This window comes from Salarias fasciatus, chromosome 7, assembly GCF_902148845.1.
Source record: "Salarias fasciatus chromosome 7, fSalaFa1.1, whole genome shotgun sequence".
NCBI lineage: Eukaryota > Metazoa > Chordata > Actinopteri > Blenniiformes > Blenniidae > Salarias > Salarias fasciatus.
Genome location: NC_043751.1, coordinates 8,748,884 through 8,773,674, shown reverse-complemented (window position 1 = coordinate 8,773,674; position 24,791 = coordinate 8,748,884). Strand labels below are relative to the sequence as shown.

Here is a 24,791-nt window from a genome sequence, read left to right as displayed (position 1 = left end):
TAGATTCCCGATGCGTTCCCAGGCCAGCCGAGAAACATAATAGTCTCTCCAGCGTGTCCAAGGTCTTCCCCGGGGTCTCCCCCCGGTGGGACATACCCGGAACACCTCCCCAGGGAGGCGTCCAGGAGGCATCCTAACCAGATGCCCGAGCCACCTCAGCTGGCCCCTCTCGATATGGAGGAGTAGCGGCTCTACTCCGAGCTCCTCCCTGGTGACTGAGCTCCTCACCCTATCTCTAAGGGAGCGCCCAGCCACCCTACGGAGGAAGCTCATTTCAGCCGCTTGTATCCGGGATCTTGTCCTTTTGGTCATGACCATAGGTGAGGGTAGGAGTGGAGGTTGACCGGTAAATCGAGAGCTTCGCCTTTCAGCTCAGCTCCCTCTTCACCACAACTGACCGATACAACGACCGCATCACTGCAGCCGCTGCACCAATCCACCTGTCAATCTCACGCTCCATCTGTCCCTCACTCGTGAACAAGACCCCGAGATACTTAAACTCCTCCACTTGAGCCAGAGTCTCGCCACCGACCTGGAGAGGGCAGGCCACCTTCTTCCAGTCAAGGACCATGGCCTTGGATTTGGAGGTGCCGATGCTCATCCCTGTCATTTCACACTCTGTTGCAAACCGCCCCATTGCATGCTGTAGGTCTGAGTTCGATGAAGTCAACAGGACAACATTGTCTGCAAAAAGCAGAGATGAAATCATGTGGCTACCGAAACGGACCCCCTCCGGCCCCCGGCTGCACCTAGAAATTCTGACCATTAAAATTATGAACAGAACTGGTGACAGAGGGCAGCCCTGCTGGAGTCCAACATGCACCGGGAACAGGTCCGACTTACTGCTGACAATGTGGACCAGGCTTCTGCTTCAGTTATACAGAGACCGGACGGCCCTTAACAAGGGGCCCCGGACTCCGTATTCCCGGAGCACCCCCCACAAGACACCACGAGGGACACGGTCAATCGCCTTCTCCAAATCCACAAAACACGTGGACTGGTTGGGAGAACTTCCACGAACCCTTCAGCACCCTATGGAGGGTGTAGAGCTGATCCACTGTTCCACGACCAGGACGAAAACCGCATTGTTCCTCCTGAATCCGAGGTTCGACTATCGGTCGAATCCTCCTCTCCAGTACCCTGGAGTAGACTTTCCCAGGGAGGCTGAGGAGTGTGATCCCCCTATAGTTGGAGCACACCCTCTGGTCTCCCTTTTTAAAAAAATGGGAACCACAGACCCAGTCTCCCAATCCAGAGGCACTGTCCTACGTGATGTTACAGAGATGTATCAACCAAGACAGTCCCTGCTTCGGGCGTCCCACGAGCCAATACGAATCAATAGGAGGTAGTAAAAACGACACCATATTTTAAAATAAAAATCTGTTTTTTTCTGCTAAACAACAACTGTTTGAGGTAACTATTACTAACTCTGCTACACTCAGCCAAGAATATGATAATAACCAACAATGTGAACATTTTGACCATGTTAGACATACCGGTAATCAAGCCAACAATAACAGAGTGTGTCCAGAAAATTTTCATTTGGTGGAAAGTTGTGAAAAAAAGTCTTCTAGTCACAAAGTTTGCTAGACGCATTTTATGACAGTCGAATCACACACACACACACACACACACACACACACACACACACACACACACACACACACACACACACACTGACCACAATAACGGTGTGATCTTGTCATTACTCTTGTGGTAGCGGCTGAAGGCACAATGCCGTCATTGATCACTTCCTGGATGATGAGGGTTCCCATCATGCCAGTGGCTGCAGACAGTAATTGATTGCAGGTGACACGAGGTGGATTGTGTGCAACGCAAACGCTTGAAACTTTTCAGAGTGGTGCTGCTGTTCATCTGTCTTGAAAGCCCTCTTTCTCTGTGTCTGTGACAGCCATCAGCTCCTCTGTCTTCCTCTTTTTTCCAGTCCTTTGTTAGGTAAATGAGGAGAGGTTGACCTCGTTCTCATTTTGCAGCCGAACGCTGGCCGACGGGAGCCAAAGAAATGACGAGCGGTGTGAATGAAACAATAGTTGGAGAGACGATTTTTTTTTTTCCTTTTCAGCGATGGCTGATAACTGATTTTGTGCAGAGCAGTGTGTACCTACCGAGACTACAGAGTGTGTATTGAATGCCAGGTTATTGTCAGCGTCTGTGGGCTGAGACTCATCAAGACCACAGTTAGACCTCACATCATAATTACTTATCCGTACAGAATGAGGGGATTTATTATTGAAATATTAGTTGACACTCTTCATTATTTTATCTAAATTAGCATAAATAGATTTTTGTCGTTTTTTGTGTATTTTGTCCTCCAGTCGGTACACCGATTCTGAAAATAGGAGGCCAGAAAGTACATTACACATAACTAATCCATCGAAGTACTTTTTTTTTCACAATATGTCCACTTTACATGTAGATGGACACTTAATGTAAAAAAGAAAATGGACTTACTCTTGTCAAGCTGTGAAATCATGAAAGGAGTATCATGAAAGGAACACCAGAGGAAGAAATCCAGGGTTCAACATCTTCCCCGAGGACACTTTTAGTAAATATCATATTAAATTTTGACAGACAAACCAAGCAGATAGTTAATTTCCATTTCAATTGTGGACATTTAATGTGTGTCAGCATTTTAGAAAAATGAAAGCACAGCTGCCTCTGAGGTGTGATGATGATCACTGTGTAACTAACAAACTATTTCTGTGTGACCGCTCACCTGTCAGAGGTCAGCGGCTCAGCGGGATCTGCTGTAAAGTCCTGATGCGACCTCAGGAGATCATCATTTCAGATCAGCATTCTGATCATTCGTTTACACGACGTTGGTGTTTGGAACAACTGAAAATGAAGCATTTTGAAAATAACTGTCAAGGTTGAAGTATTAAAAACATATCAATCTCCATGGAAATGAGGGAAAGTGCCACTTTTTGAAAATGTGTCAAATCCATATAGACAGAGAAAAATAACTTTTCTGCACAACTGTGCATGCACATCACTGCTGTAGTGAGTAGTTCCTCTGCTCACGCTCAGCAGATGGACAATAAGAACAAAGTTTTCCTCCAGAGTGTCATGAATCCCAGTCCAGGTTCTCTTGGACTTGGTAGTTTTTACAGTTGACAGTCGCTGTAATAATAATCCAACCCGGTGGTCTGTCCATATGAATGTACATTTTCTCCCATTGTCCATTGTTAATATTTAATATTATTGTTTGCGTGCATGTGTGAGTGTGTGTATGTGTTTCTGCTTTTACTATAAAAACAACTAACAGCGCTAAACCATAACCTAGCATGAAAGCTACATGTTTTTTAAGTATTTCTCTGGTTTCTACGGGAACAGACTTTTTTTTGCAAAACACTGCTGTGTGAATGCAAAACTTTTATAAAAGAAATCCCAAAACAATATTTTTTTCACTTGAAAGGATGTACAAGAAATGGAACTGAAAAATATTGCCACAATGAGATTTTCCCACCGCCTCATCTTATATCAGGGTATAAGACAAGTGAGACAAGTTCATGATTCCCTTCACGGCGGTGGACTGAAAGCCCTGTGCAGAGCTGAGACAGCCAGACTGGGGTCAGTTAAATTAATTAAGATGCCCCCAGGTCGCGCTCTTGCCCCCCTCTCGCTGCCCTCCGGCCACCTGCTGCACCCGGCGCTGCTGAGTAGATTACTCAATTAAATGTGCAGCTGAAAAGACTGCAGTAAAAGCAGTTCACAGCCTTGAGATCACTTTTTCTCCTCATCAGTTTGACACTTTATAACCATTTCTGATCACTTCCAGGGTTTTTTTTTTCTTTAAGAGTTCCTGTTGTGAGTTAATAATTATGACAGAACACATCACTTCTCTGTTAAAAACATGCAACATGGTGGGATTAGAATAATGAGGCCTTTTAGAGTCTTTTTGTTTTCAAGTCATGAAATCCAAACTCATTTCAGTCAGTTTTCATTAACTTATGTTCCAAAAAAAGTAGATCTTATGTCTTTGTCTTTTATCTTTTATGTCTTGAAACAAGGATGCGTTTTTATTAGAAACATTGTGTGAACAGGGTCTAAATAGTTGTGATGTGTATCTACTGTCAGTCTGACATAACTGTGGAACAGATGAGAAAATAGCATTGAAATCACTTTATTTTTAAACCCTCCCAGATCACGTGAGAAGACAAATACTTTACACTTTGAAATTAGAAACAGATTTACATTCCAGACACTATTTATTCTTCACTTTTCAGAGTTAACAAAGTCTTTACTTTCAGGCTTTAGCTTGTTGGTTTTTCTATGAAACAAAGGAGCTTTGGAACCGAAGGAAACCTCCTTCTGCTTTAAAATCAGAGTCCATGCCAGGTAGGAGATCCCTTTCATGTCGGGGACTTTACAATACCAAACACATAGTATGACCCCAATTCATATTCATCAAGTCTGTAATTATTCCGGACGAGGGCTTTGGAATCTGTGGTTTCATTAATTTCTTCCCTTCACGTTAGATTTCTCTATAAATACACCGGTGTCCTGTAGATTAGCCCCTCAGAGATGAGGTAAGATCGCACACTGCTCATATGAAGAATGGACGTCGTCGTCGTTACAGAGAGAGAAAGATCCACTTTGAAGCGGTCAGAAATCCCAGAGTGGTTTGATCCGGTTCCAGCTGAACTCACACTGGACACCATATAAAAATCCATGGAGAGTCCGAAAAGCGTCTGTATATCAACATCTTTGTATTCGTTAGCCTGCTTCAGTCAAAGGCAAAAGTTCTTTTTCACATTCAAGAATGTAACATTAAAACGGGCCACGCTGGGATGACCAATACATTTCCGTCGCTGTAGTCGCCGCGTTGCCAAGTGGAAGGACACTACTGCAGGCGTGGCCAGTACTGTGACATGTCTGCTTCACTCCCTGGAACTTGGACTGGAACTGAAACACCAGCAGATATCAGACCTGACGAGACAAGGAAGGCGAAGAGCTGTAAGGAGGGGGGCGTGGGACAAAAGCAAGACAATACACACAGCAAGGACACACAGGCTGGAGACACGCTTCCTTTCCGAAGTGAAGTTGTCACACCGGGCGTACCTGTTGACGACGTTGCAGAAGGCGTCATGGACTGGCTGCTGATGTGCGGCTGCATGTGCGGAGGGGTGTACGTCTCGAAGCTTCTTCCGTTGACCGTCGGGCTGGTGGACAGCATGCAGGAGTACGAGGTCTGGCTGGACGCCTGCAAAATCAAAGTCATGTCTACCATGAAAACTGCTGAGTCCACCACCCGGCAACCAGCCGTTTACCACACTGGACTCTGGGTTCCGGACACCTCAGGGATGTCCAGGATGTACGGTGTGCACGACACGCACTCACTTGCATAGGCAGGCTGGCGGCCATGCTGAAGCTGGGCATCGCTGGCAGGCTGTAGCTGTTGGAGAGAACTGGATCTGACCTTCCCAGTATAGATCCTGACGGAAAGGACACTGCAGGAAGAGGAGCGGAGAAACCAAGACCACATGAAGGGTTTGGACAAAACTGCAGACAAGACAAGAACACGCGAGCTACCACGACGTTTCAGGACTTCAGTGGTTATGAAGCAGAAAGTCTTGTTTTATCTGCTGGAAATCAAGATTACTCACTGAATAAAATTAATCAATCGAGCAGGACTCTTATTTACAAGACGCTTTCGAGTTAAAATGGAAAACTTTCTTTGTGTTTTGGGGTCTGAAACACAAAAATGCAACTTTTTCCAAACGGTCCGACTCTTTTTCTGTGTAAACGAGGGAAACACAACTTTTCTGAAACGCTGCTACTGCACATGCACCCCACAGCCGTAGGAAATGGTTTGTTTCCAGTGCTTGATCATGCCTAAATGGTCCTGTTTGTGGAAAATAAGTTGTACCTGGCGTGGCAGGCTGTGGAAGAGGCTGGTAAACACTGCTGTTAAAGCTGCTGCTGATGGGAATATGGCTGGACGAGCTGGACACCTGGCGACGCTGATTCCTCAGCTTCTCCTCTCGCCTCCATTTCGCTCGTCTGTTGGAGAACCAGACCTGCAGAGACCAGGGAGGAAACCGACACTGGTTTACAGATGGACTCTGTCTTTAGAACCACAGGTGACAACCGAAATCAGCTGAAGATTCTTTCTGAACCAACTGGCAACAGAAAACCACAGCAGAGGGGTTCAGCTACAAACAGAAAACTGAAGCTACAACTCAACTCAACACTTGAAACTGCACAGAAGACCGTTGGTCAGTATTTGAACAGTTGAACAGTATTGTTTAAATGACCATCAGATATCCAAAACACACTTGAAAATGCTGTCACGTAAACGGGGCTTCAGAATAAAAGCATTTCAGAACCCCCTCCACAACATGTACCTCCAGGCTCCAGGATAGGTGATATGTTTTTGTATCAGGTCAAATTTTTGTGGAACAATTTCACATTATGCAAAACTTTTCATTCTCAAAGAAAAAAATAAAAAACTGCCTTACCTGTATTCGTGCCTCTGGAAGGTCGATCTTGTTGGCGAGCCGCTCACGAGCGAATACGTCCGGGTAGTGAGTCCTTTCAAATTCTAAAACCAGAGAAAGTTTTAACAGTGTCACACTCATGGCAATGCTTTTTCACAAAATGGATCAACTTTAGCAGCTGTTAGGCTTCTGTTTCCACTTCATTGGATTTTTCTCCTTTTTTTTTTTTTTGGTGTTAAAGTTCAAATTTCCCAGGTTTTTATTTAAAAAATTGGACTGAAAAGTCCAATTTAAGATGTTCTTGCCTGCTCAGCATTTCATCCAATCAGCTGTCAGCAAACAAACTTCTGTAAAAGAAGTCGCTGGTATTATTAGTCTTAATTGATCCCAAAACACAGGCCGTTCACATGCAGGCTCAAAATGTTGACCTGTCACTGTAGTCTGAGGAAAAGTGTTGCTCTTGTTCATCTTGTGACTTGAAAACAACTCACAAAGAGGAACTTTTTGAAAATGCTGTTCACACAACACTTCAACTCAAAAGGCATCGTCTAAGCATTTCAATAAAGATGCTTTCTCTTCCATTTCCATGGATTCGGCCATGTGCAGCGGCGTGAGATCTCTTCTTCTATATTCCAGGTTTGTCTGGATGAGCTTTGTCGTTTGTGTAACTCGGAGATGTTTTGTGTAGGTGTGTGTGTGTGTGTGTGTGTGTGTGTGTGTGTGTGTGTCCACCCCCCTGACCTTTCTCCAGAGCTTCTATCTGGTCCTGTGTGAACGAGGTTCTGTTTCTCTGCAGTTTCCTCTTCAGCTGAAGCCTCATCTGCGTCTCCTCGGACTCGTCGCCGTTTGAACTGACGGAGATGGAGTTCTCTCCTGCGTCGGCCTGCGGACACTCTGCAGCCCAGAGAAGAGGATTTAAAATCATTAGCGTCATTACAGTGGTTTCACACCAGCAGAGGTGAAGACAGGGTTTATTTAATACAGTTATAGTTCTGTAAATTGATCGTATCCTGCCCAGTGTGGTCAAAGCTGGACTGCATGAATTAAAATGTGTGTGTGTGTGTGTGTGTGTTTGTGTGTGTTGAGGGGCACTTGGCGGAGGAGCTCTCCGCCGTGTGATCTCTGAGCAGACGGGAGCTTGACTCTCACTCCCTGTGGAACTCATGTTATTTGTGGTGCTAGCCTAATTATTCATTATCCCCAACAGACAGAGACTGCAAAACAGAATGAAGCCATTGCTCAGTGCCACAGCCAGTCAGGCAGAAAGAGACACAAATGAGAGCAGACGCCCCCTCTCCCTCCCCTGCACACAGACACACACACACACACACACACGGGCACAAACATGCTGCAGACTGATAGGGAGGCAGCAGCTGTGGCGGTGCAGCATGACTTTGTTTCAGTGTTGTAATCCCAGGGTGCTGGAGGAGGAGCAGCAGCATCTGAGGCGAGCCGCTCCACACACTCCTCCTTTCAGTCTTACAGGCTTTAGCTGCTACTCTGATTTAATAAACTCAGGTGAGACCGGAAGTTGGTCCAGACTCACTGCTGGGATGAGCTGATGTTCATGTGTCACTGGTGTTACTGCTGGAATGACCAATGCATCAGTTTCTGTTGGATTTCTATGGGTTGTTACTAGCTGGTAGTTTGTAGCAGCAGACACACTGTGAGGATGGTCATGTGGATCTAAACGATCTGGTCTTATCCCACAGCTACACAAACATGACTGGACTTGATAGTCTCATCTCTCCCTCATTTAGGCCCTGTTTGGTTTTACATTTACACTGCAACGCTTTTTGAAAATGTCCGCTTACGACAGTAACACTGAAAACAATATAGTTAGCATGTCAGACCAGTAGTTGACTATTTTTGCGATGAAACCACATAAAGGTGCTCACAGAGAACGATACACTCTAAACATTAACAATGGTCCATTAACATGGACAGACTGCCAAGCTGGATTATTATTACAGCGAATGTCAACTCTACTGTCAAACTATCAAGTCCAGGAGAACCTGGACTGAGACCAAGACCAGGACCAGGAGAACATAGACTGAGAACCATCTGCTGAGCATGTGCAGAAGATTCTTTAATACAGCTATGGACCCCTCACCAGAATAACAGAAAGCCTCCACCTCTGAGCCTGGTTCTGCGGGTTTCTTCCTTTTAAAAGGGACTTTTTCCTTTCCACAGTCGCTTATGTTTGCTCTTGTGCATCTGTTGGGTTTTCTCTGTAAAAGCAGCCTAGAAATTACATGATGTGTTGTAATTGGCGCTATATTAATAAAGTTGAATTGAATTGGTGAACATGAGCTTGCACAGTAGCAGTATTTTTAAACAGTTGCAATTTCCCCCATTTCAATGGAGATGGAGTTCTAGCAATTTCAGAAAGTTGCGCTTTAGCCCATTGCCACTGTGATGCAGTTTGAGCATTTTCAGAAAGTTGTTTTGGGAGCTGTTTTCAAAAAGTTGCATTTTAAGCGGCTCCTAACTCCTTCGTCATGTGGACACCCAACACGCAATGAAGTTTTTCATAAACAAGGTCATAGTCTCTTTAAGCAAGATGACAATTCACTGCAGCAGCGACATTTATTGCATAAGTTCAAATTTAGAAAATAAATCTTATTCATGTGACCCAAAAAATCAAGACGATGTGAAATTCTTGGTATATTTCAACACCAATAACATTTTTCCCAAGTGTAGATCATTTCTAATTATTGTCTGTAGCGTGTTGTCCTCTGTGTGAGTGGCTGCTGAGTCACGTCCCACTGAACAGATTCACTGCAGCTCAGAAAGGCAGAGTTTAAAAAACCAGATCCAATCAGAGCAGGAGAGAATGACCGAATTCCTGAAAATTCATTCAACGTGGACAGACTCATTTCACCTGAATGTTTGATAACTGGAAAAAAAAAAAAAAAAAAAAAAAAACAGCCAAAAAGGTAACGTCCACTTACATGTTGTCTTGAGAAAAGTGAAGCAGCCGAGAACTTCAAAGTGTTTCAATGGCAAAAATGGTTAAAAAAAAATAGATCAATTAACTAAAATGGCCAAAAACAGCTAATATTGAGAAATGGTTCAAATAGCTAAAACCATTGAGTCACTCGCAGGTCATGTTAGGTTAAAGTATCGAGACAATTTGGCTCGGTTAGCGTCCGTTTCCCCTGCTGTGGATCACCTCACCTGTGGAGGGCAGTGTGGTTCCAGTGTACCAGCCTGGACGCCCCCCCCAGCTGCTCTGAACATTCAGCATCTTCAGCTTGTCGAACATGCCTTCGGCTCCCACCGTGCCCATCTGCTGCTTGTCGCTGGCCAGATTCCTCAGGACCCGGTTTATTGATGAAACCTGTTGATGAGAAATAAAAACAGATCATGAAAATAATCCGACAAATCTTGTCTCTACTTTTTTCTATTTACCACACCAGTTCCTCCACTGGAAAATGAAGAAACACTGAGTCTAGAGCAGACTTTGACCGTCTTCAACGCGGCGGCGAAGTGGCTTACACTTGGAATGTTGTCGTTGGTGCAGACGCCCTCTGCCAGCAGTCGGTCTCGGATCTCCCAGGCGAAGATGGACGGACACTCTCGTTTGTACTGGGCGATCTTCCCCACCACCTCGGGCGTGGCCACCCGGGGTTTGCTCCCTCCGATGGCCCGGGGGCGGATCGAGCCGGTCTCGTAGTACCGGCCCAGGATCTTACTGACGCAGCCGTTCGACACCTGGAAACGACACGCCACAACAACGGTCGGCTGCTGGTTGATGGGGGCTAACGCGTCACTACGAGGGTCAGCATGGAGGATGAGCTGGACCCGGGTTGTTTGGGTTGCAGGTTTGATTCCCGATCTCATTCTGTCCAGGCGCTGAAACGTACTTGACCAAGAGATTCAACTCAAAGTTTTTCCAAACGAATGGATTTAATTTCTTGGTATAAAATTAATTCTGGAAGCACTCAGCATCAGATTAATCGCAAGCTGAAAAAAATAAGGTAACAGTGTGTGTTTTAAACTAATAACGTAAGCTAATAATGTGCGTTTTAAGCCAATAACATACGTTTTAAGCTAAAAATGTGTTTTAAGCTAACAATGTATGTTTTAAGCTAATAATGTGTCTTTTAAGCTAATAAGTTGAATTTCAAGCAAGTAGAGTAAGTTTTAAGCTAACAGCACGCAGGCCCAGGGAACAAACATCATGAGAACTGTATTTTAAGTCGTTCTACCCAAAGCTTCTTACGAAAGACTCTGGCCCAGAAATGGAAATAATATCTGTGGCAGCATCTTTTTCCCTTCTGCTCTGGTTGTGTTAGACTACGTACCATCATGTGTTCAGTCGTCATGCGGTACGGCTGACGGAGTCGCTGTTATTCTGCTGAACTTATTCAATACGCTGTTCACCTTTCACATGCATTCAAACCATACAGAAGACATTTGCTGGGAGAGGATCACCCAGAGGGCGAAACGAAATCAAACCGTGTTCTAAAACAAGGATGTCAAGCATAAGGCCCGTGGGCCAAAACTGTTCCATAAGAGGCTCTAATCCGCCCACCAAACCACCGAGCAAATTGTAAAAATTCTGAAGAAAACATTGAATTTTTTTTTAACAATTTTTTAAGAATAGTGAACACATCTGTGATTTTGCCATAAAAAGATTGCAAAGTAGCATAAATGGTTTAATTTTGTTAGTGTGTGTGCATGTGTGTGTGTGTGTGTGTGTGTGTGTGTACCTGCAGGATTCTGGATATGTCACAGGGTCGAGCTCCACTGTGGGCCAGCTCCACTATCTTCTGCCGGGTGGAATCGGGTAAAGGCCTGCCGTTCACAAACACTCCCCCCAGTTGGTTCACTCCACTGTGACCTTGGTACACACACATATATACACACACACAGAGGAAGGAAGTTGTTAACCGGGCGATGTTTTTACACTGCGGTAACGACACTGTACGCACAGCGAGGCGTTGCGGTGATCAGGCGCATGCAGGGGGTGGAGCGGGGAGTCTGCAGGGGGGGGGGGGGGGGGGGGGGGGGGGTGACAAACAGCGCTGACTCCATTCAAAGCAACACATCCTAAATGCATGAAGGATCTCAGGATTTAAAGATTTATAACCTTGTTAAAAGTTTTCTAATCTGTGTGTGTGTGTGTGTGTGTGTGTGTGTGTGTGTGTGTGTGTGTGTGTGTGTGTGTGTGTGTGTGTGTTCTTGTGTGTGTGTTTAGGCCTTTTTCTTTGCTATGTTTTGCAGGATTCTAGAGTTTGCCACCTAAAAGTTTTTGAAGTCAGTCACTGTTTAATGCTGGTTTGGGGAAATAAAACAGGTAATAATGATGTTATGTATTAATGATGAAATCAGCTGTTCACATTGCCAATACAGTGATTATGAAAAAAAACAAAACAAAACAAAACAACATATTTTACAGGCAGAATCAAGATGCTAATGAAGGAAAACAATACATTCATACATGAATCAGAAGGCTTATTCATCTAAATTAGTCTGAAACATGTGATTTATGTGGATTTCCACCACTTCAAAAAACTTGTAAGCATCATATAATTCCATTAATAATTCCATGGTGCTCATTACAGTATGGCTAAATTAATTTTTTTTATGTCTTGATACATTTCAGCCCATACTGTCTTCTTTTGCTCAATAACACAAGCGTACAGTCATATCGCTTGAAAAATGTTAAAACTGACTAAAATCACACTTAATTTACCATTTCTTGTTTTAAAAAAAAGCCACTATTTGGACAGAGATATAGTCAGTTGTAGTAATTTTCCGTACAAAACTAATAAAAACTATATACTTTAGGTAGTATTTTCTTAAATTTAAAATTGAATTCAGAGAGATGCACAAGTTATGAAGTGTGGTGTTAAAGTTTAAACTACAGTGTTTAAACTTTTGGACGATTCAGGAGAGAAACACATTTGAAACTGCAGCAGAGTCAGATTTAATCTCATATCTGGTGTGTATGTGTGTGTGTGTGCGTGTGTGTGTGTGTGTGTGTGTGTGTGTGTGTGTGTGTGTGTGTGTGTGTGTGTGTTTGGGTTAAGTACAGATTTATACTGAATCAATTGTCTATTGTCTCTTAATGTCTTTGTGGAGGAAAAGCATATTGCAGATTTATAAACCTCTCAGCAGGGCATTAATAAATCTCACACACACACACACACACACACGCGCACACACACACGCGCGCACACACACACACACACACACACGCACACGCGCACATATCACTACATTCGCTCCACAAAAATGTGACTAATTGAATTTTAGGAAAGCGATTATGTTCATATCATCTTGCGGTGTGTTTCCAGTGAACTGATTCGTCTCAGCTGAAGTATAAAAGCAGTAATAACGAGTCCTTCGCTTTCATTCAGTTTGTGGTCCTCACCTCAATTGACATGAAATTCAACAGAGAAAAAATGAGGTTGTTTAAACTTGGAAATGTTATCTGATAGCAAAAAACTAAAAGAAATCATGTCGCGAATCTGCTGCAAATTTACTGTTGAAATGAATCTAAAATGTTCAAATATGGATAAAGAATGAGTGGAGGATCACCTCCAGTGGTTACACTGTTAGTGAACATATTTATTGTAATAGAAAATTAATAAAAAGAACTGAAGTGTAACTGACATTTCAACAAATTTTATTAAGTTTCAAATCTGATATACCGACATCAAATCCATTTAATGATAAAATAGACGATATTTATGCTGCTCGATCTGCTTTGAATCGCCTTTATTTGGAAATGTTTTTAACTGAATTGAACTGAATCAAGTCTGTACTTTACATGTTGTGAATGGTAAAGAATGAAACGGACTGATTTAGATTTGGTTCTAAAGCTTATTTATTCAGATCTTATCAACTCCCCCTGATGAAACTCAGATGATAACCTGGTTCAGGGAGCGCTCGCCCTGCAACATCAGACTTCTCTTCTGAAAACGTTACAGGACGGAGCCGGGCTCTGCGCGGGAGCTGCTGCTGCTGACGCCGCCGCCGCCGCCGCCTCGCATGCATCCAGCTCACTTGGTGTTTTGGGGTCAACGGTTTCAGCGTAGAAATGTTAATCACAGAGCGCTTTTCCCAGAGGGCCGCACCCGGCGCTCCTCTCCTGACACACAATTAATAGACAGACATATGGAGTCAATTTGGCTGGCGCACACACACACACACACACACACACACACACACACACACACACACACACACACACACACACACACACACACACACACACACACACACACACAGGTGGGCCCTCGGGAGCAGCTCAGCAGCTTTCGCTTCAAATCAGCTCATTTACACTGAACCTGACTTCAATTAACTTTCACTTTGCCCGTGTACGGCCCTGCACAATCAGGGAAGACAAGATATGAGCATCACACACACACACACACACACACACACACACACACACACACACACACCAAAGTGTCGGAGGAAAAAAATAGAAATTAAAATAAATCCCCCTGCTGGTTAAATATAGATATATAGATATAGACATAGAAATATACACATAGTGGCGTGCAGAAACCTTCAGACCCTTGAACTTCTGCCCATTTTGTCATATTCCAACCACAAATGAAATAAAGAAAATGCCGGTCAGATGGATGGAGAAAGATCCAGGACCATGTTAGAGTCTGAAGAGGCCTGAGACTGAGGAGGTTCACCTTCAGCAGGACAACCAGCTGAAACATCAGCAGAGCTACATTGGAAGGTTTAGATGGAAGCGTGTTCAGGTGTTAGAATGGACCAGTCCAGGTTCACACCTTCATCCAGCAGGAAATCCCCGTTATGCTGGTCGCTGACTGCATCCAGTCTGACCAATGGAAAAAAGAACGACTCCTCACATCCAATCAGTGACACATAAAGCTCTCGCTCTCTCAATTACCACTGAAAAAAAGATTTTCACTAATTTATTCCATTTTTGTAGTTAAAATGTTCAGAATCATTTTGACATTTGGGGGATTTAACTAGTGACCATGTAAAAGCGACGGCCACCGATCAAGAACCTCGTTCATCTGGCGCACCACAGGGCCGTGTACTCGGCCCACACCACTTCTTTATTTTCCTTTTACTGTACACCAGTCCACAACGGGAAAACTGCTGATTCACTGGTGACACACATCAGGGGGAGGAGGACTTCAGCAGGACACCTTTCTTGGGTTTATAACAAAATGTGGACAAGTTTAAGAGGTATGAAGCCATATTATCGATACTCACTAAATTCTTCTTCTTATTGTCTCATGCTAGCTGTTGCCAAAGCTGTCCGTTCCTGGGAGAGGGATCCCTCCGTACTGTGGTTCTCCCCAAGATTTCTTCTTTTCCCACTGGGTTTTTAGAGTTTTTTCTTGCCGGATGTGAGGGTCTAAGGCGGTGGTTGCTTCGTTTTGTCTCGTTACTGTGAATTTGACATATTAACATTATGCTTATTCACTGTTTTGTTTTTAACAACCAATGTAACATCTTGAAGCCCTCTGAGGCAGCTGTTGTTGTGATACTGGGCTATACAAAAATTAATTGATTGATTGATTGATAAATTAACTCTATATTTGGAAATACTTTTTTTTCCTGCATGCTGATTCAGCACTTATTTTGCGCCGTGTTATTTGTCATGCTGTTAATGTTCATACATTCATTTATTTTCCTTCTGAAGTGACTGGCGTCCCTCACAGCGCACCGGCTGAAAGACTCATTTCCATCACGTCACGTCTGCTTCATTCACTAATGATCCCCCAAATGAATATTAGTGTCCGCCTTTAGCCCCTCGTCCGCGACCTTCAGCCCATCCCGGCTCACTCTGGAGGATTACAGCTGATTAAAATGGAGGCGGCGGCGATGAAAACCAGTTGAACTGCAGATCAATCTGCCTGAAATTTGCTTTGAAACAAACATCGAACATCGAGGGTGACATGGCGGAGAGGAGGGGAAGCCATGGAGTGAGGCAACACACACACGCAGAGAAAAGGAATCCACACACCTTCATTGCAGACAACATGGACCTCTTGTCCAGCGGTAAGAAGAGAGAATTCAGGAGTTCAGTGTCAGAGTTTCAGAGTTTCAGAGTTTCAACACTTCAACACATGAACTGATGCAGAGATGTTTCATTGTCACTAAACAGAAGAAAATCCGTTTGTTTAATTTAACGCTGAGGCGTGGAGCACTTGTCAGTTCAGTTTCACTGAAGTTTTTCTGTGTTTTGTCACATGAAAATGTCTGTTTTTACAAAACCAAACATTAAAATTACTCTAGTGTCAACATGAAGTCAACTTTATTGAAACCTTGTGGTGCACAACACAGTGGAATAAATACTTCTCCTACAGCTGTTGCATTATGGGTGTTTTTACAACCCCCCTGACACTTCAGCTTGTGTTCACTACTCTGAATAAATCTGCTATAAAATCAATGTTCACTTTGAAATCTTTATCAATTTGCTTTTTGGGTGGAACAGGAGCCTCTTCTGGGCGGTTTTGGCCCATGGGCCTTATGTTTGACACCCCTGGTTTAAGGCTTTTCACAAACATGAAATGTTAAATATTTGCCTCGGAGACACAAAGCGGTCTCTTAAAAGTGAAGTTTGGAAGAAGAAACAAACAAAACTCGATCCGAACTGGTTTGTTAGAATCTCCATGTAGTGTTCATGTTGGTTTATTCCATCTATATAACACACACCACACACACACACACACACACACAAGTAAATAAAAGCAGAATGCAAATGATTTGTATGGAAATAATCTTTTTTTTTTTCCTTTAAAAATGAAGGGGACATACTTTCCTGAAAAGCATCAGATTAATCTGATCACAGCAACAGTCTGAGCCAGTGAAACCAGCTGAAATGAGTTAACTTCAATCAAGAAATGGCTTCTCTAAATGGTGTCATAAAATATTTTAGTTATTCCATTATTTTCTGGTTAGTCCCGTATTGAAGAAGCATTAAAACTCATATCAAACATCGTAACAGCAGCCAGGTCTGAGCACTTCCCTCATCAATAACAGGTTGTTTGCTACAGTTTACTGATGATTTATTCACAGCAGGACGACAGAGAAGCTTTTTGTCCCTTTGTCAAGATGTGAGAATAATCTGAGAGAATAAAGACAAAAGATCCGATACCAGCCTGCAGGAAGCGGAGAGTGACCTGCTTCTCGTCCTCCCATCAGACTAGCCCTCTTCAGGACGAGGCTCGGTGCTTTTCTTTCAGCCATTAACAGCTCCCTGGTCAGCTGCTCTCAGAGCGCCTCATAAACACAACTCCACACCGCACACACCCTAAACCAGGGACGTTCAGGCCCCGCGGACATCGACACAACTTCCTGTAAACACTTCGACTCGGTATTCATGCAGACGAAGGAAAAGGTAACGCAGACGCACCGCGGCCAGAGTGAAGAATTCTGGGACAAGACCCAAAGAGTGTCATGACTCCCGTTAGAGTGTGTTGTGTTTTCATGGCAGAGACAAACAGCAGTGTTTCGACAGACGTCATTTTCCGAACGTTGCCATGTAAACGTGAAACTTCTCCAAAACAGTCGTGTTCTGCAGTGAATTAAATACATCTGCTAATCATCGCACGTGTTCTGTTTTTTAACATTTTACACATCTTCTCAACTGAGATTCAGGATTTGTCAGGATTCACTCTCATGTAAACCAGTGTAAACAGGAAGTGGAGATTTCAACAAACCCCGAGCTTAATTGGAGAAACACAATGGTTTCAAAGATTTCAGTGGATTACACTGAAACCGTTAATCGTTTCTGTGTGGTTTTTATTTGACTGCATTATGTGGTGATCCAGAAATAACAGTGTTTCCCGAAGAATTACTGTGATCTGAATGAGCCGTGGAGAACAGGGAGCGTCTGGATGGAACCTCAACATGTGATTATCGCGGCTCCCGCTAACGAGCAGCGCGGCTCCGCGGCCTCGTTCCGAGGCAGGACTTCAGCGTTCGGTCTGACAGGCGGCGGCGCTGAGGAGGAACTCACTGTTCTGCATCATGGAGGCCACGCCGGTCTCCCAGCTGGTCTGACTTCGGTAATCTGTGGAGACAGGAACAGTGTCACTGTCAAACGCGCGGTGCACGTGACAATAACAACAACAGGCGGCGCAGGGAGGGTCCCTGGGCGCTACAGCCAGGTCCCAGAGCCAGGCAGCAGGTCGGGTTCGGTGCGGCCGCAGCAGCCGGAGGGGGAGGGAGAGATGTTTAAACTTCTAGAAAACAGGCTCAGACTTCTTTACTCCTCAGCCTAAACGCTGAAGAGGAAACGATAAACACTCATTAAAGCACGTGTTTGATTCCTTATCCCACTTCTCTTGATAACTTTGTAAATTAAAGGGAAAAAAACATTAAAAAAAAAAAACACAAATACAAGAATACAGAGAAGCTTTCAAGCTCAACTAACATGATTTACAATTTAAATCCTAAATTTGGAAACACTTTACTTGAAGCCCCCCTGTATAACACATCATAAGTATATTATAGCACTGTGTAACTGTAGCTATAAACACTCATAATTGATCACAATGCTTTATAACATCAGGACCTAACCCTAACCCTAACCCTAACCCTGTGCTGTATAGTGGGTTATAAAGCATTGTGATCATTTATGAGTGTTTATAACTACTTATAATGTGTTATACCGGGTGCTTCACGTAAAGTGTTACCCTAAATTCTTTAAATCTATGGCGCTGCCATGCAAGGTGCTCAGGGCATCTACTGGGAATGGTGTCTTGCTCAGGAGCACTGTGGAGATGAGGAAGTGAACCTGTAACTGAGAGACTTGTGTAAAACTGCATTTGAGTTGAAACAAACTGGAAATTAAACCAAACTGAACACATCAAACTTCCTTCTTCTCTCAGAAGAAAATGAGTCAACTTTACCACTGACAATGAGTTTGATCACTCATTTGAAGATGTATGGCGGCTCAGTCAAACAAATATTCAGATTTGTGTGTGTGTGTGTGTGTGTGTGTGTGTGTGTGTGTGTGTGTGTGTGTGTGTGTGTGTGTTTGTTAGATATTGGCTCATTTAAAGTGTGAATGATGATCTATGGAGGAAGCAGTTGAGGGTCTGGTCTGCTCAGGAGTTCATCGCCGCCATCGCAGCGGCGCCGCGGCTTCGACAGGCTCTCGTCCAAACGAGGAAACATCCGGAGATGTTTTCCCCTCCAGCTGAGTCCCACACTCCCGGGAATCACTGCCTCTCTGAGTCCACCGCCTTCCTCCACTCTGAATCTGTTCTCATGTTGTTTAAATATTCATACTGTAGCAGCATCACACACTTTGACACCAACATTCCTTTGAGTGTATTTCATAAAAAATATTCAGGCGGCTGTGAGACTGCTGAGCGGGGCGTGTGACGCAGTGATTCAGTGTTTTGGTTTGTGATCAGTGTGTCGAAGCAAAGCATTCATTCAAACCAAAGGAAGAAATGCCAGTGTTTCAGGAAGGATTTTACACACTCTCTCACACACACACACATGCATGGCATACAAATAAAATACAATTTCATAGATTGGCATGAAAATGTAAAATAGTTGAATCTGGTGGAATTCAGTTAAAATGTCAGATTTTCTCCTTTTGAAAAAAAGAAAGCTGAAATCGTAGAATAGAATAGAATAGAACAGAGAGACCTGATTAATCCCAGAGTGACAGAATGCTCTCTTTCCACTGTTGCTTCAGTGAGATTAAAGGTTTTAATAGAAGTCAGTGGGACATTTCTGACTGAGAGGGATTATCTCACTCTACATAAATAAACTCATGGAACTAAATCAGTTTTGTTGACATATCTGACTCTTTAATGACCGCCATGCAGGGCTGCGGTCAGCAGCTTTCAGGTTCGAAGCTGCTGAAGGATTTAGGCTGTTTGACAGCAGAAGGTGTTTCAGACACTGCGTTCCTAATGGAATTAAAACTGATTGGCAGTCTTTGACATTTCTCTATTTCTATTTTAGGGAAAATCTTTCATTTTTTGTGACAAGCCTAATTTGCTAAATTTTTACAGTTGAAGAATAAGAATTCTGAATCTCTCTTTTTTTTAAAGTTTTTAAATTGTTACAGGTAAAATAAAAAGTAATTGAAATGTTGGTTTTTGGCGACTAAAGAAATAAAATTTATATTCAGGGTTAATTTTTTGACACTTTCAGGACTTTAAATCCTGGTATTCATTTCATTGAAAATGTTTATTTTTTTATAGAATAAAAGAAAGGGGAAGAGACGAGAATAAAAATACTTTTTTTAAATCCAGAGGAAATTTAGACTTTTAGGATTTCCCTTTGGGATTAATAAAGTTTTTCTGTTCTACAATGAGAACTCCCAAACTCATCAACTGTTATTAGAAGTGTTGAAACGCTGGAAAGTTCTTTTTTTTCGAAAAGTTTGTGATTTCAAGAAAGAAAGATTGAAATAAAAATCTAAGTTTGATTGTTTCATTTTATGTCAGTTTCTTTTCTTTGAAAATGAATGTGTGGCCACAGACAGGAGGAGGAGAGAGAATACAAATATCCACGGTGGAAATGAGAAGAGAAATAAGAGGATGAACTTCAAATTACGCAGAGCGCACATGCACGGACTTTATAATCCAAATCAAAGCCTTTTTTTGCGTAAGTTTAAGCAAAAGGGGAAAAAAAAGAGGAAAGCAAGAAAGGCTTCAAAGCAGCTCTTTCTGAGGAGCTCTTGTCATTAACAAGCTGCATAATGAGTCGGGAGCGGCTCTGCGGCCCTGCACCGGCCGGCTGTGGCACGTCGCTCCAGAAAGCGCACAAAGGGCCGGGGGAGCGGAGCCGCGGCTCCGCGCCCGGAGACCCGCCGCGGCTTTGTGTGGCCGCCGGATTGCGGTGTCGTCGCCTCGTTAGCGGCGACTCGTTAAAAAAAGCCGCGGCACAAAACCGCAGCGGGGAGCCCAATTTGAGCAGCGCAGGCGGCATAAAGGAGGCCCGCTCCGCGCGCTGATGGCTGCAGAACAGCCCCATTCACACGCATTCAGCGCGCTGCAGATACGTGAGGAGAAAAGAGAGAGAGAGAGAGAGAGAGAGAGAGAGAGAGAGAGAGAGAGAGAGAGAGAGAGAGAGAGAGAGAGAGAGAGAGAGAGAGAGACGCACGCAAATGGAAAAAAACACGCATGCACGCACACGCACAAAAACAATGAGAGAAAGTTGCGCACAGGCTCTCAAGTGTTGCCTCCATCACATATCTGAGATCTGACACACAGGGGAAAGTGAGCTTATCCCAGCTGACACACACACACACACACACACACGGACACAAACAGAAACACGCGTGCATACGCGCGCACAAAAACAGAGACACTTGCGCACAAGCAGTGGAACTTTCTCCACGTGTATCATATCTAAGATGTCAAACACAGGGAAAAGTGAGCCACACGCGCAAGTGCACGCACACACATGCACGCAAGCAGACATTTCCACACTCGCATGCACGTGCACCTGTTACGCGCATGTAGAAACATTCATACTGGCACAAAAAAATACTGAGAAACCTGTGAACAGGAAGTGAAATGTTCCCCACGTGTTCCATCATATACACTCAGGGGGAAGTAAGTGCATATCTTACACACGCACGTGCACACAGGAAGGGAGGAAGAGAAAGCAAGAAAGGGGAGGAAAGAAAAGAGTGTGATCACAAGTAGAAAACTTCAGGAGGACAGTTTGCCTCTGGAGGATGTGGACTCTCCAAAGCTTTTCAGAGCTTTGGCCGTGCAGGACTCCGCTGGGTCCGTGTTCCAGAAACCTGGAGTCTGCAGGCCTCAACAGGCTGGAGGTCATCCAGACATGACCTCTGACAGCTGCTAGCCGCTGCAGTGGAGGAGTGTTTAGCTCTGCTGAGTCACTGAGAGAACATCCAGGGTCAAAGCCAGGCCTGAGAGTGTGGAGTCTGCATGTTCTCCCTGGGTTTTCTCCCACTTTTCTAGATGCTGCAGGTGTGCAGTGATGGTCATCTGTGCCCTCACACACACAGCTGCACTCTGTTTTATTGTAGTTTTTCCTTATCAGTTATCTGGATCAGATTTCTCTGCACAATGATTTAACTCAATAGTTTTACTCAAACAAAAATGTTACAGCAGATTTTTTTAAACTTTTAAAACATTAAAAACAAAACTCAGAGGCTGTATTCAAAGCAATTAAGCCAACTGAACTGAACTCCAAGGTAAAAACAGGCTTCCTAATAGTTTCCACTTGTATAAAATGTGCTGAATAAAGAAAAATATCATCAAACTGAACTAGCTCTATACTGGAATCACAGAAACATGAACAGAAAACACCCAAAACACGATATATTTTAACGTGTATTAAAAATCTTCTCTCTCTGTTTCCCTGCATCTGCATCATTGTTATCAGGAGTTGCTGTACTGAAGTCCAAAAGATGTTGATAACAAGCTCCAGATTAATCTTAAACATGTAACAACATTATCTGGTTTCTTTATGAAAATAAATGAATAGATTAGTGAAAAAAAAGGCCTTCATCAGAACACACACACACACACACACACACACACACACACACACTGCAATCCGGTCCGATTAATCATGCGTTTAATTGGCTTCGATTTAATTAAGACGGTAATTAACAGCTGGCTTGTTTGGATCAGAGATGACAAACTTTTCTGTCTCCTGCGCGCGGCCTCTTGATTTTGTACGCATGCAGGCACGCGCGCACACATCAACGGAACATCTGCAAACAGGAGAAAAGGAGTTTTTTTTTTTTAATGTATTAATTATTGTGCCAAAATTTCTTTAATACATTTCCAAATGAATTATTGATTATTATCAACTTTATTCTCACTTTTCTCGTCTGGCCTTTAAATGTAACTCAGATTATAACACAGCAAACGAACAGAAGGCCTTCCCCGGATTAAATAAAGTATTTATCTGTTAAATAACGCGCAAGTTTTAAGAGTTTCACCAGATTAAAAACTCATAACAACTTTTATTAGTAATGACAGTCATTAATCATTGAGTTGCGTTTTCATAAGATTGTAATTTGTTTTGGACTGATCAGATTTTCACAGAATTTTTCAGTAAAATAAATCCAGGATTTAGGATTATAGCCACCCATAATTATTTATGTATTTAAAAAATTCTATCTGAGACAGTTGTGGGATTTTCTCACTCCAGAATTGAACTGAATTTGATCTAATTTGATGTAAACTTTTCAAGGCAAATGCAAATTGTTAAACCTACAGGAGGGGAAAGTAAGAATAAAAAATTAAAAATCATGGAGGTTTTTTTTAAGTGGTTGTAATCCTAATCCACAATTTCTGCAGTACTTTTATCAACATAAATACCAGTTTTAAAAACAAAAGACGCAGTCTGATGAACTGTTGAGCCGGTTTGTTCTGAAACGTCTGAGACTTGAGCCAAGATGACAAAGTGTCTCCTGAAAACTCTCCCAACACTTCATGCGTGTTTAGTTTGCTTCAGCATAAATAACCTGGACCTGAGAATAATTCAGCGTTGGATGAGGCGCAGTTAAAAGCAGACACGAGTCTTGTTCAGATCATTTCTGCAGCTGAAATCTCAATGTTTCAATTCTCAGAAGACTCCTTGTGTTATTTTTCATCGTAACCTTAAACTGAACAGAAAGATAATTTGTTTCACTTAGCGCTTTAATGAAGTTCAGATAAAATCTCTGACAACACATCACCTGCACAGACTGAGAGTTTGGAATAATCTCAGGACAGAAATCTGAGGACAGAGAGTAAAAACTGATGATTGGAAAGTGGAAAGTGACGCTCCTGATTCCCGCGGCGCAAACGGCGGACACCTCTGAGCGCGAGCCGTCGCCGCTTTACGTGTGTTTGTGTCTTTGTTCTGGGTATTGTTGTGGTGTATTTCTGGTTTTTTAGCCGTTATTCGGACTCCTTTCTCCACGTGAGCCTGATAAAGTCCAATAATTGACTGCATTTCGGCCCTCAGCTGGACATGAGGGAGAAATAACGCTGTGCGTAAAAGCGCATCACACCTCAGAACAAGAAATAATAATATAAAAAAAGATAAAAAAAAAAAAAAGAAAGAAAAGTTTCCTCCTGTAGTTTTTGGCAACTGTCGTGTTGAAAATATGATATGATAATATATGTTTATGCTGTTTTTTGTCTGCTGTTACAGAAATCACTGGATTCTCATAAACTTCAGCAGAAGTCAGAGAAGAAATTCTACATCCAGGAAGAGGTTTACCTGCAGTGATCACATGTTTCGTGTCAGAACTGAGGGAAAACAGACATGCAAAATAAAAGGAGCTCAAACGTCTGCCAGAAAAACAATTTCCTACTTAAAAGAAGGGACCAATTAAGTCCAGTTTGTCACCTACTCCTTTCTAACTTGTATGTTTCCTTCCTTTACGCATGGCAGCGTCTTTCCTTCTTTCTCTCTTATTTGTTGGGGAACTCCGCTGTCCTCTCTGTTACATCCCGTTTTGTCAATTTGTCTACATAAAGCTGCAGTAGGGCGAAATGAGCCGTGTTCCCCTGTCCTTCTCTTTTCAGATGGTAACTTTTCAACTCCGTGGTCCATCTAATGGGCAGAGAGATGACAGAGAGAGGGAGAGAGGTAGAGAGAGGGAGAGGGAGAGAGAGAGGGGGAGAGAGAGGGAGAGGGAGAGAAAAGAGAGAGAGCAGGCTTACCTTTCTGCGGCATGCTGGAGAGAAGTAAAGTTTTGGTTCGTTTAGTTTTCCAACAGCTCCTTTCTTCTATTCTTTCTTCCAATTAGTTTCTCCTTGACTGAAGAGACAAGTGCAGAGAGACAGAGCTGGTCCTCTGAGGAGGAGGGAGGAGAGAGAAGGGGAGGAGAGAGGAGGGGAGGGAGGCAGGGAGGGAGGACAAGTGGGAGGGCTGAGAGAGAGAGAGAGAATGGAGCGCTGTGATGGAGGGAGTGAGGAGTTTCTTCCCCTGTGCGCCACTTTGTTTGTTGCCTCTGCTGAAGTGAGGACGCTGGAAACACGAGGACATCTCACTCGATCCTGCAGCTCCCACGAGGAACTTCCTCTGCTTTCACCCCAGATGTCCTCAGATGTCCTGAAACATGCGGGAAAAACACGCAGCAGACAGGATTTATTTTCCCCTGCCTCCTCTTCCTGCCCGCGGTGCCATTGGAAGTGAACACATGCTGCTGGTTGAAATGACCAATCAAGAGCAGCAGGAAGGGGTGAGACAGAACACCCCCCCCCTCCCCCCTCCCACCATGTTCATCTTTTATAAAAGCACTGCTCAGAAAGGTATATGTCCCCTTTACAAATTCTGTAAACTCATCTTCATCAGGAAAATGTATACATGTGTGCATCTTCTTTATTTTCTTTCAAACTGGTAAAGGAAATATTGGAATATGTTAAC

General features: G+C 43.4%; 1 protein-coding gene across 1 annotated transcript; it reads right to left on the bottom strand.

Moving 5' to 3' along the window:
* Positions 1–4,864: 4,864 nt before the first annotated feature.
* Positions 4,865–24,165, bottom strand: LOC115391519 (paired box protein Pax-6-like). The gene is made up of 12 exons (XM_030095791.1): positions 24,086–24,165; positions 17,434–17,487; positions 11,180–11,310; positions 9,963–10,178; positions 9,653–9,804; positions 8,459–8,481; positions 7,203–7,355; positions 6,483–6,565; positions 5,891–6,041; positions 5,362–5,471; positions 5,083–5,224; positions 4,865–4,950 (listed from the first exon to the last, which is right to left on the bottom strand). The coding sequence occupies exons 1-12, from the start codon at positions 24,096–24,098 to the stop codon at positions 4,865–4,867; spliced, it is 1,314 nt and encodes a 437-aa protein (XP_029951651.1). The 5' UTR covers positions 24,099–24,165.
* Between the last annotated feature and the right edge of the window lie 626 nt (positions 24,166–24,791).